The sequence below is a fragment of the Triticum dicoccoides genome, chromosome 4B, assembly GCF_002162155.2.
Source record: "Triticum dicoccoides isolate Atlit2015 ecotype Zavitan chromosome 4B, WEW_v2.0, whole genome shotgun sequence".
NCBI lineage: Eukaryota > Viridiplantae > Streptophyta > Magnoliopsida > Poales > Poaceae > Triticum > Triticum dicoccoides.
This window is the reverse complement of record NC_041387.1, coordinates 653,624,011-653,635,491: the sequence shown is the minus strand read 5'-3', so window position 1 is coordinate 653,635,491 and position 11,481 is coordinate 653,624,011. Positions and strand designations below refer to the sequence as shown.

General features: G+C 48.7%; 1 protein-coding gene across 1 annotated transcript; it reads left to right on the top strand.

The window, feature by feature from the left end:
- Positions 1-4,532, top strand: LOC119292073. Its single transcript, XM_037570902.1, has 7 exons — positions 1-57; positions 192-540; positions 1,965-2,242; positions 2,357-2,728; positions 2,853-3,329; positions 3,416-3,494; positions 3,596-4,532. The coding sequence occupies exons 2-7, from the start codon at positions 384-386 to the stop codon at positions 4,318-4,320; spliced, it is 2,088 nt and encodes a 695-aa protein (XP_037426799.1). The 5' UTR covers positions 1-57; positions 192-383; the 3' UTR covers positions 4,321-4,532.
- Positions 4,533-11,481: the final 6,949 nt, after the last annotated feature.

Here is an 11,481-nt window from a genome sequence, read left to right as displayed (position 1 = left end):
CCTCCTCTCCCTTCTTCCTCCTCTCCCCCTGGGCGCCATTAGCCATCAGCCCCCAAGGTCGGCCTCCTCTCCTCCTCCCCCTCCTCCTCCTCATGCATCGATCTCTCTACTGCTTGCTCATCTAAATTGGTTGGTTTCTACTTTCTATGCATGATGACTCATGTGTGTGTGTGTGTCATTGGAACTTGCAGGTTTTGTACATTTGTAGCCGACGACGATTCATTGCTAGCTATATAGCTGGCTGGCTGTTCTAGCAGGGCTGGTGTGGCTGTCCGCATTTTAGCTTTGGAGAGCCCTGCCTGCCTGCCTAGCTCCGCTCCAAGCGTCGATCCTTTTGCGGTGGGAGCTCTCGGAGGAAGAGGAAGAAGTTAATAAGCAGATTCATGGCGCCGGTGAGTCTGCCGCCGGGCTTCCGGTTTCACCCGACTGACGAGGAGCTCATCATCTACTACCTTAAGAGCAAGATCAACGGGAGGCAGATTGAGCTCGAGATCATCCCGGAGGTTGATCTTTACAAGTGCGAGCCCTGGGACCTGCCAGGTGCGTGCTTTCTTCTTCCTTCCTAATAGAAATATGTTTGTATTGGCACTAGCTAGCTCCTGATTAGAGTATTTCAATCCAAAACCCTACGTCCGTGTAAGCATCAGCAGTTAATTCCCATCAGAGAACAAGGTCCTCGTAGCTAATTTCACGACCAACTTCAGTAGAAATTTTGGGGATAAGGAGATACAAGCGTTCCAAACTGGTAGTTAATTAGTTAAATTCTCTTTTGGACAGAAGATAGCTGTTTGAATTACTCTGTTATAAGTCTTCTGTGGATTAATTATGGGATTTTGCACTGCATACACCTTGTTCTCCAAGGAAAGCACCTACACGTACACCACTCTGATATTTGTTTTGGATGCCCTGTTGTGAAGACATCAAGCAATCTTATTCAACTCTTGTACCACTATCCCTCCTAAGAAATGCCAGTGCCAATTCTTCAGGAAAGAATAATCAGAAGTTCCCTTCTTGATGAGCACTTCATCGTCCTATTATATTGATATAATAATATTAACTGGCCCTTGTTCAATGCTACTCTAACTTAACATTTTGCATGAATTAATGCCTTTGTAGAATATTTGGTTTCCATCCATAAAATGCTTTCATGAAAGAAACCTGTACATATATAGTTTAATTTAGTGTACCGTCCCCATGCATCCTAGCCTAGCGCTCTGTTTGTGTTAACTATACTTTGGAACTTGCATCTACTTTCAAACATTTTATGCACACCGAAAGGTGTGATATTGATAGATCTTGCTCCTTTTTGTTGAAAGAAATTAATCTTCCGATACTTATGAAAAAATTCTCCTAAGTGTAAAGGCCATCACGTAATGTCTCTGTCCCTGCATTGAGCTACTTGAAAGGGAAATAAATCCTTTATCACAGCGATAACAAAGCTAAAGCCTATATATTTTGGATCATGTCACAATCACGCAGAGATTTGAAGAAAAGACATATTCTCTTTATCCACTTGCAATTTGCTTTCGAGCTTGATTGTTTGCTAAAAATCACCCTGCTGAGTGCATTGCGTGAAACTGGTACTGAAAAAAACGATTTCAAATTAAATAAAGAGAATTCGTTTGTTCTTCTTTGGTGAGTGACAATACCAGAAAATAAATTAAGAACGTGAGTTTAAAGATGACCTAAGTCAAGTCAAGAAGATGAAAAAAAGTTGCAGAAGTCAAGCAGATGAACAAAAGTTGCACAGCTTCCAAGATAAGATAATTAATGCATATAAAGTGTTGTCTAGTTTTTCTTTTGAACGATGGTAGGCTAGCTATATATAATGGTCGATAGGCACATTTGGGTTGTGCAATTAGCTCTAATCATGGTTAAGGTACACCTACTCATAGAAGACTGTCTGTCTTAATATATATGTGCTGTACTGTAAGCATGACTTCTCCCTTACCTTTAAATTTCAGAAAAGTCATTCCTCCCAAGCAAAGACCTGGAATGGTACTTCTTCAGCCCGCGAGACCGCAAGTACCCGAACGGATCGAGGACGAACCGCGCAACCAAAGCCGGGTACTGGAAGGCAACCGGGAAAGACCGCAAAGTGAATTCGCAGAAGCGTGCAGTTGGTATGAAGAAGACCCTTGTGTACTACCGTGGCCGTGCCCCGCATGGGTCTCGCACCGACTGGGTCATGCACGAGTACCGCCTCGACGAGAGGGAATGCGAGATCGACAACGGCTTACAGGTACCACATTACTCCCTACTACAGTTCTACCTACACTTGGGGAAAATCATGACGTAATCATTTGAGGTTAATTCCACATATTGCTCAGACTAACAAACATGGTTTTGTATACAGGACGCGTATGCATTGTGTCGGATTTTCAAGAAGACGGCACCCGGGCCGAAGATCATGGAGCACTACGGCGCGGCGCAGTACCACGGCGAGCCGCCTCAGTGGACTCCGAGCAGCGTCGAGCGCTCCCCAACACCGTGTGATGGAAGAGGTGGTGGTGATGACTTCGAGAGCAGCAGCTTCTCGTTCCCGACGGAGGCCCCAATGACTTCAGGATCCATGCATGGGGGTGGGTTCGGGATGCAGATGATGGGCGGCATGCCTCAGGAGGACGGCAGGTGGATGCAGTTCTTGAGTGAAGACGCCTTCAACGCCACCAACCCCTACTTCATGAACCCAGCTGCTGCCTCCAACTTCTCATGCCTTCCATCCAAGGTACATATACTGAATTACAGATGTATACAGAAATAACGCTACTGTTTCAGACTTCAGGTAGTAATATATTCAGCTCAAATGCAGTAAATTTTTGGGTGCTTAATGCATATACACGTCGATGCAGGTGGATGTTGCACTGGAGTGTGCAAGGCTGCAGCACAGGTTGACCCTGCCGCCATTGGAGGTGGAGGATTTCCCACACGATGTCAGCCTCGACACGAAAACCGGCATACTCCAGAGCAACCCCAACGAGGTTGACATTCTCCAGGAGTTCCTGTCAGTGGCCTCGGCATCTCAGGAGCTGATCAATGGCTCCGGCAGTAGCAGCTACCCTGATATGTGGTTAGGTGCCGGCACCAGCAGTGGCGGCGGCCACTACATGAACGAGTTGTCCTCTCTCGTTGATCTCGGCGCGGCGAAGGCGAAGGAGGAGGTCGACAATTTCTACCATATGTGCGGCATTGGCGCGTCAATGACGAGGCGTGACGACGAACCCGGCAGGCTGGTTGAGATCAGTGACATGCAGGAGTTCAAGGAAGAGAAGAAGCGGCCGGTGGAGAACCTCAGAGGTGTCAAGCTGGTGAACAATGATCTTGGAGAGGTATAACTTGCTCCACAATATATAGTTTGGTATGTGTTCAAGATATATTCCGTTGCTAATCACAAGCACCAATTTTCCTGAAGCAGATCGTGGTGGAAGGAGATGAAAGCAATCCAGCAGAAGGCATCACGCACTATCCTATACAAGATACCGCAGAGAATTCAGGTACTTAAATTTTTGGCTGCAACATTTGCTCCATTGGCTTATCTAGCTCTTGTACACAGAGGTAGCCTTCACGCATGCACTAACTGGGTGTTAGACTGCAGGAGAAGCCGGTCACCACATGACCGATCATACCACTGACGAAGGCGGCATCGACACGGCCCCCATCTTCTCGCAATCCCAGCCTGACGACTTCGCTCTTGCTATTGGTTTCGGCAACGACGGCGACGACAACACCGACCCCAACGCGTCCTTCGACCTGTACGGGAAGGTCGACGTGCAGCGCGGGCTCTTTGTCTCGCGGGTCGGCGCGGCGAAGACATTCTTCCACCGCATCGAGCCGCCGAAGAAGGTCAGCTTCCACCTGAATCCAGCAGCGAGCGAGGTCAGCAGCAAGGCGATCGAGAAGTTCCATTATTATCTCCCCGTCACGTCCAAAGTTAGCGGTAGTGGTAGTAGCAGTAGCAGGGTCTCCGTCTCCGTCTTTGGCAAGGTGAAGGCACTCATCAGGGGCAAATTCCCGACGATGAGGAGGCCGCCATCACCGCAGCGCCAGAGGCCGGAGGCGACAGTGAGTGAGCTGCTGCAGATCGTGTCACTCCTCCTCGCACCCAAGGAAGCCGTAGCCGAGCGAGAAGAAGAGATGGCGAGGAAGAAGGCGAAGCCGGGACGACGGGGTTGCGACGGCGGGTGCAGCAGCTCGTGGCAGCTCGGGCTCCCCGGCAAGGGGAGCAAGGGCATTTCCAGCATGTTTTTGAGTGGGAAATGGGCGTTTCTAACCTCTGCATTGGCGGCCGTCCGCGCCCCAGGGCCGTGCAATCACTTCTGAAAGGTCGCACGTCTTTCGATTCGACTGTCTCTGATCATGAATGACTACTTATTGTAACACTATTTGTTTGTTTCTTCTACTGTAAGCTCGATCAGTAGCGGCGCTTGCGTCTGTTGATTAACCGGGTGTGTGACTGGAGGGTGTCGTCACGATTTGCACGTACGTGCATTAACTTGTATCAAAACATATTGTTTATATATATGAATTGTAAGTGCAGATATACATATACATATACATATGGATATATACATACAAATTGTATTCAGCGTATTTTTTCCTGCAAAATTGTATTCAGTGTTCTTTTTTCTTTTTTCTTTTCGAAAAGGGGGGACACCCCGGCCTCTGCATCTAAACTATGCATACGACCACATATATAAATAAAAAAGAGGTTCAACAAGGTCTTAAAGTCTGAAAGCAAACTAGAAAATGGCCAGCTCACACAGAGCCACAACGCCAATAACAAAAGTCCCAAAAGCCACAACCGGTTGGCATAACAAAAGATAGGAAAACTAATTGTCTATCCTATTACATGACCGCCATCCAAATCGGTTGAAGATATCCCGCGCTACCATCTCTCTCCGGACAGATCCAGTAACCAAACGCTCCCTGGCCTCCGTTGGAGTGAGTAAGGACCACATACGGATCAACGCAGTAGCCCGGAATAAAACCTGCAAAAAATGAATAGTTGTTGTTCTATTAAAAGCTAAATCATTCCTGCAGTTCCAAATTGCCCATAACAACGCGCATACTCCTACATGAATGTGTCTAGCTGTTTCGGACTCTATCCCAACAAGCCACGTTCCAAATAACGTACCGACCGAATTCGGAGGAGTAATGTTAAAGGCAATTTGCACGGTGCGCCACAAGACTCTCGCCAACGGGCAGTCAAAAAAGAGGTGCTTGATATTCTCGTCCCGATCACAGAAGCTACACCTAGTAGATCCTGCCCAGTTGCGCTTAATCAAATTATCCTTTGTTAAAATTACTTGTTTATGCACAAACCACATAAACACTTTAATCTTCAAAGGGACTTTGACTTTCCAAACGTGTTTGGAACTTGGAATAACACTAGAATTGATGACATCGATATACATCGACTTGACTGTGAAGTCTCCAGACCTAGTAAGCTTCCAACGCAACTGGTCGGGCTGATGAGTTAGCTGAACCTCCATCAGTCTACTCACCAGATGAAGCCATGTTTCCCATCGGTCACCAACAAGAACCCTCCGAAATTGCAAATTAAGAGGGACAGACTGCATAACGTTGCAACAAGAGCATCACGACGCCGAACAATACGATACAGGGACGGATACTGGAGCACCAAAGGCGTATCACCAAGCCACGTATCCTCCCAGAAGCGAGTGGTATTAATTACCATCCCCGACAATAAACTTTGTTCTATGAAAGAAGGCAGCTTTGAATCTCATAAGCCCCTTCCAGAACGGTGAGTCAGTTGGTCGCACTGTCACCTGGGACAAAGTTTTGGACTGCAGATACTTACTACGGAGAATCTGCGCCCAAGTTGCTTCAGTTTCAACTGACAACTTAAAAAGCCACTTACTCAGGAGACATCTGTTCTTGACTTCAAGATTCTCAATACCAAGCCCCCCTGGTCCTTTGGTCGACAGATGATATCCCACTTGGCAAGACGGTACTTTCTCTTTAGTTCGTCACTCTGCCAGAAGAATCGGGATCGATAGAAGTCCAGTCTTTTCCTGACTCCAACTGGGACTTTAAAGAAGGATAAGAGAAACATTGGCATACTCGTAAGCACCGAATTAATAAGAATCAATCGGCCTCCATATGACATAAGTTTTCCTTTCCAGCAACTCAGTTTCTTCTCAAACCGATCCTTGATGCACTTCCACTCACTGTTAGTTAGCTTACGATGGTGAATGGGTATTCCTAGGTACGTAAAAGGTAAAGCCCCCAATTCACACCCAAAAAATTGCCTATACGCCTCTTGTTCTTCCTTGTCTCTACCAAACCAGAACAACTCGCTTTTATGAAAGTTAATCTTCAATCCCGTCAATTACTCGAATAAGCATAGCACCAACTTCATATTTCTCGCTTTTGCCAGGTCGTGCTCCATAAAGATGATTGTATCATCAGCGTACTGCAGGATGGACACGCCACCATTAACTAGATGAGGCACCAAGCCACCCACCTGACCGGCCTCCTTTGCCCTACCTATCAGTATTGCCAACATATCAACCACAATGTTGAACAAGATAGGAGACATGGGGTCACCTTGTCTCAGGCCCTTGTGTGTCTGGAATAATGACCTATATCGGCATTCACTTTAATTCCAACACTCCCTTTTTGCGTGAAAGATTCTACCTGGCGTCTCCAAGCTTCATCAAAACCCTTCATGCATAAGGCCTGTTGAAGGAAAGGCCATTTGACCTTATCGTACGCCTTCTCGAAATCCACCTTGAAAATAACTCCATCAAGTTTTTTCATGTGGATCTCATGGAGCGTTTCATGAAGGACCACAACCCCTTCGAGGATGTTCCTATCCGGCATGAAAGCAGTTTGAGTAGGCTGCACGATAGCATGCGCAATCCATGTGAGCCTAATCGTCCCGACCTTGGTAAAGATTTTGAAACTAACATTTAGAAGACAGATGGGCCTGAATTGCTCAATTCTAACAGCCTCTGTTTTCTTAGAAAGCAAGGTTATTGTCCCGAAATTGAGATGAAAGAGCTGAAGCTGTCCCGAAAACAAATCATGGAACATCGGCAACAGGTCCCCTTTAATAATATGCCAGCACTTCTTATAAAACTCAGCCGGGAATCCATCTGGGCCGGGAGATTTATTATTTTTCATCTGTGATATGGCCTCGAACACCTCCTTTTCAGAAAAAGGAGCAGTTAAAATCTCATTCTCAACAGTAGTAAGTTGAGGCACGTCCTCAACCCTAGACTCATCCAGAGACACACAGTTAACCTCTGGGGGTCCAAACAACTTCTTGTAATACTCAGTGATGTATAGCTTTAGGTTCTCTTGACCAATAATCGTTCCTTCATATTGTTCAAGCTGAAAGATCCTCTTCTTCCTGTGTTTGCCATTAGCGATCATGTGGAAGAATTGAGTATTCGCATCCCCCTGGACCACTCTTCGGACTTTGGCCCTCAGAGCCCACTTTAATTCTTCTTCACGAAGAAGCTCCTTCAGCCTCATCTCAGCGTCAAGCTTGGCATGGAGCTCTGCGGCTGGCAGAGTCGTGGTTTCTGCTTTTACATCTAAGGACTGAATAAGGTTGAGTAGTTGTTCCTTTTCAACCTTATAAACTCCACTAAGATGCTTAGCCCACCCACGTAGGAAACTTCTGAGGTGTCTAATCTTATTCTGCCATCGCTCAAGCGCAGTTCTACCTCCTGCATCCTTAGCCCACTCTCTGGCTACGAGATCAAGGAAGCCTTCTCTCTCAAACCAAGCCAGCTCAAACGAGAACAAGTTCTTGTTTCCCGCGTGGGAGGCCTCACCAGAATCCAAAAATAAAGGCGTGTGGTCAGAAATACCCCGAGAGAGAGCCTGAACCGTGACGAGGGGAAACTTATGTTCCCATTCAACACTTGCCAGAATACGATCCAACTTTTCAAACTTTGGAGTCGGCGACGTGTTGGCCCAGGTAAATTTTCTGCCCGAAAGCTCTATCTTTCTTAGATCCAAGCTTTCAATGATGGTATTGAACATGAATGACCATCTGTCGTCAAAATTATCATTGTTCTTCTCATCTCACCTCCTTATAATATTGAAATCACCTCCCACCAGGATAGGCAGTTGCTCAGAGCCGCAAATCCTAACCAGACCAGCCAAGAACTCCGGTTTTTGTTCGGGCTGTGCGGCACCATATACCGCCACCAAAGCCAAGTTAAACCCATCCGCCTTCAACCTCACCCTAAACTTTACCGCAAAATCTCCCATGACTACACTTCGGACTTCTAGGGACTCGCATTTGACCCCGAGTAAGATCCCGCCTGATCTTCCTCGCGGTGGCAGACAGTGCCAGTCGAAATCAATACCGCCCGATAAGGTATTGAGAAATTGTGGCGAAAAGTTATCTCTGCCAGTCTCCGACAATGCGATAAAGTCCAAGCCATGCTCTAGAGATGTCTCCGTAAGAAACCTTCTTTTAGCCAAGTCTTTAAGACCTCTGCTATTCCAAAAGATTCCTTTCATATCTCATCATGGAACTTTTTGGCCGTTCGGATCCGAGCACTCCTACGCACTGCAGAATCTGGGTAGATCTTCCGCTTCCATTTACGTTTAGGATTGATCGCACTCTCCTGCTGGTCCTCACAACCAGGCTCAGAAGCAGAAACCATAACATTCTCCCCACCCTCATCCTCTTCCTCGGGCTCATGAGGAGGGGGAGCGGGATCCGCACAAAAATGATCGAGCACCCTAACCCCCAAAGCATCAATATCAGACTCATTCATAGGTTTAATCGCCGCCAAGTTGCGAATCATCTCTAAGGCCCGCTCTACCTCTAAGTCCAACATATCATTCACAAAGGTTGAAATTTCACTATCATTACTACCTAGTGAAATTCCTATGTGGTTTGCATTTTTAATGATCTCAGCATTAGAGAAATGCAAAATAGAATTAGAAACATTGACTTACATACCAGTAGTGACCTCAACGTCACGAAGCTTGGCCGCCCACACGGCGCACCGCTGCTGAATGTCGTCCACCTCCGGATGATCCCGGAGACGGCTGCTGAGCCGACGCCCCTCTGAGACCGGGTCCGGAATACCACCGAACGCAATCACCTCCTCTCGAGTGGCCCTGCTCATTGTGAGGCCTCCTGCCTCACCCCAAACACGCACCCGGTCGTCCTCCATCGACGATCCAGCTGGACCACCGGAAAGTAAAGGGGCGCTCGACGACACTGGCGACGTCTTTTGCACCCCACCACAGAGAGGCTGCGCCAAGCCGGGAGATGGCGGAGCCTGGGCCACCTGCCCGAGCTCTCCATCCACCCTCGTCCTCCGGCCATCAGGAGACACCGGCGCCCCAAGAGGGCTATCCTCTCTGGGCACCCCAAGAGGATGGGGCCCCGAGGCCACCTGCCTCGAGCCTCCTCCAGAAAGCTGAAACCCCGCCTGCATCGCCGGCCTGGCAATAGGAGAGGAAGGTGCCGAGGCCACCTTCCTCGGACCCCCTCCCGAAGAAGCAATCTCCACCACGGAGACCTCGTCCATCACACACTCTGACTGAGGATCAGGAATGAGCATGTGGGAGGGGACCTCGTCCTCCTCACACCTGACCGGATGTGGCAAAACCTCCATACCTGGACTCACAACATCATCAAAAGCCAGAACAGGTAGTGTGTGCTCAAACACCTCATCGGACTCCAACCGCTCACTCCAGAGCTTCAGGGGTGCAGAGGCAGGCTCGAAAGATCCGAATCTGAGAGTAGTCGTAGGCACCGAAGAGGGTGGTGCCGTCCCATCCCCTGACGTCTGAGATGCAACTCCTGGTGCGGTAGACGACTCTCGTCCAGTATCATCAACCGGTGCCTCCTTAAGCCCCGAGCCATCGTCTCCCTCGTGCATATCAGAATCAGTCCTGTTAGCCGCCTCGGCGAACAAACTCTCATCCTCAAACGCAATCGCGAGGGTATATACCTGTCCTCGATATGCCCACTTGACCACCTCAGGCACATACTCAATGTCCAGGATGCTGACCAACAGTCGGGCAATCTCGTGAGCTCTGGTGAAATCCATATCCACTCGCTCCGGTCTCCCCACCAAAATACCCAAACTAGCCACCACCCGAGCATCCTGCATGGGCTTCGATGGGCCCCCAGAGAAATGCAGCCACACATGAGTCAAAGGCTTACCCTGAGGCTCGACTCTCTTCCACTCATGGAACTCAAGCACACCATCAGTACCCGGCACTTTGCACATCCCAAAACTCAGAAGTCGCTGAAGATCCTCCTCAGAAGGGAACTCAACCCTAAACAACTTGTCCTCAGGATTAACAAGCTCCCACTGAAAGTCACCTGCAGCTAACTCCTTCAGCCTCTACATAATCTGTGTCTCAGAGACCTCTCCTCTAGTAACTTTCACGGTCCTAGTAGTCAAACTCAGGGTCTCGTTAGGAGCCTCACTCTCAGAAGGAGACTCGAAGAACGTTAATTCAGCATAGTACACTCCATACATCATGAGAGACGGTGCCTGATCTCGCAGAAACGGACAATCCCCCGTATCATGTGCCAGTTTGCCACAAGTGCCACAAAGCTCAGCCATACACTCAGCAATGAAATGACCCTTGCCTCCGCATCGATAGCACAACATTTTCTCTTTCTTACGCGCCCATTTGGACGCCCTCTCTGAATCAGCCTTATCTGATGCATCCACTGACGCAGTCAACATGGTGTCACCCCCGGGTATCTCAGCATTAGCTAGCGCCGACACACCACCTCCAAAGCTTGACCTGACAGCATCGTCTCCTCAATAGACCCATCAACAACCATTTGATCGACAACAGGTGGGGGAGGTTGTCGTGGTCGGTATCGGCCACCTCGACCACCACGGTGACCGCCGGAACCTCCTCGATGTCTAAATCCCGGGCCATAAGCCCCCTCAACAAAACCACCCTGGGGACCCAAGAACGGTCTCTCTGCCGAGCCATCGCTCTGCCAAGCGTAACCTCAACCACCGCCCGTCGACGATGAACCACGGTGCAGACCCGCCCCATAGGCGTTGAATCCATCATCTCCCCATTGCCCCCAGGGCGCGGCATTAGACCCTCCCACTCCGGGTTGAGGAGGCACCTGCGTCTGCACAACCCCAGTCGGAGGCTTGGCGACAAGGTGAGGCGGCGATGCCGGCCTATGCTGTTGACCAACCGACCCCGGCAACCCCGTCGCCGGCGGCTTAGGCGCGCGCCGCACAAATTCAGTGTTTGCTTCGCATGAATTCCATAGAATTCTGTTCCTTAGCATTATTTTCCCTATAATAGAGCTTGTCTATTTTGCTTGCAGTTTTCCAAACGAAAGCTTCCATTGAGTCTAACCTAGCTCGTAGATTTTTTTTCTTTTGTCTCCAGGAAAACTATGCCATCACCTAGGCCTATAGAAAGTTTCTGAGTCAAGCCCCTAAAGATATAGGCGTGAACTTTACGAACGGGTCTCGTCTCGCCCAGCCC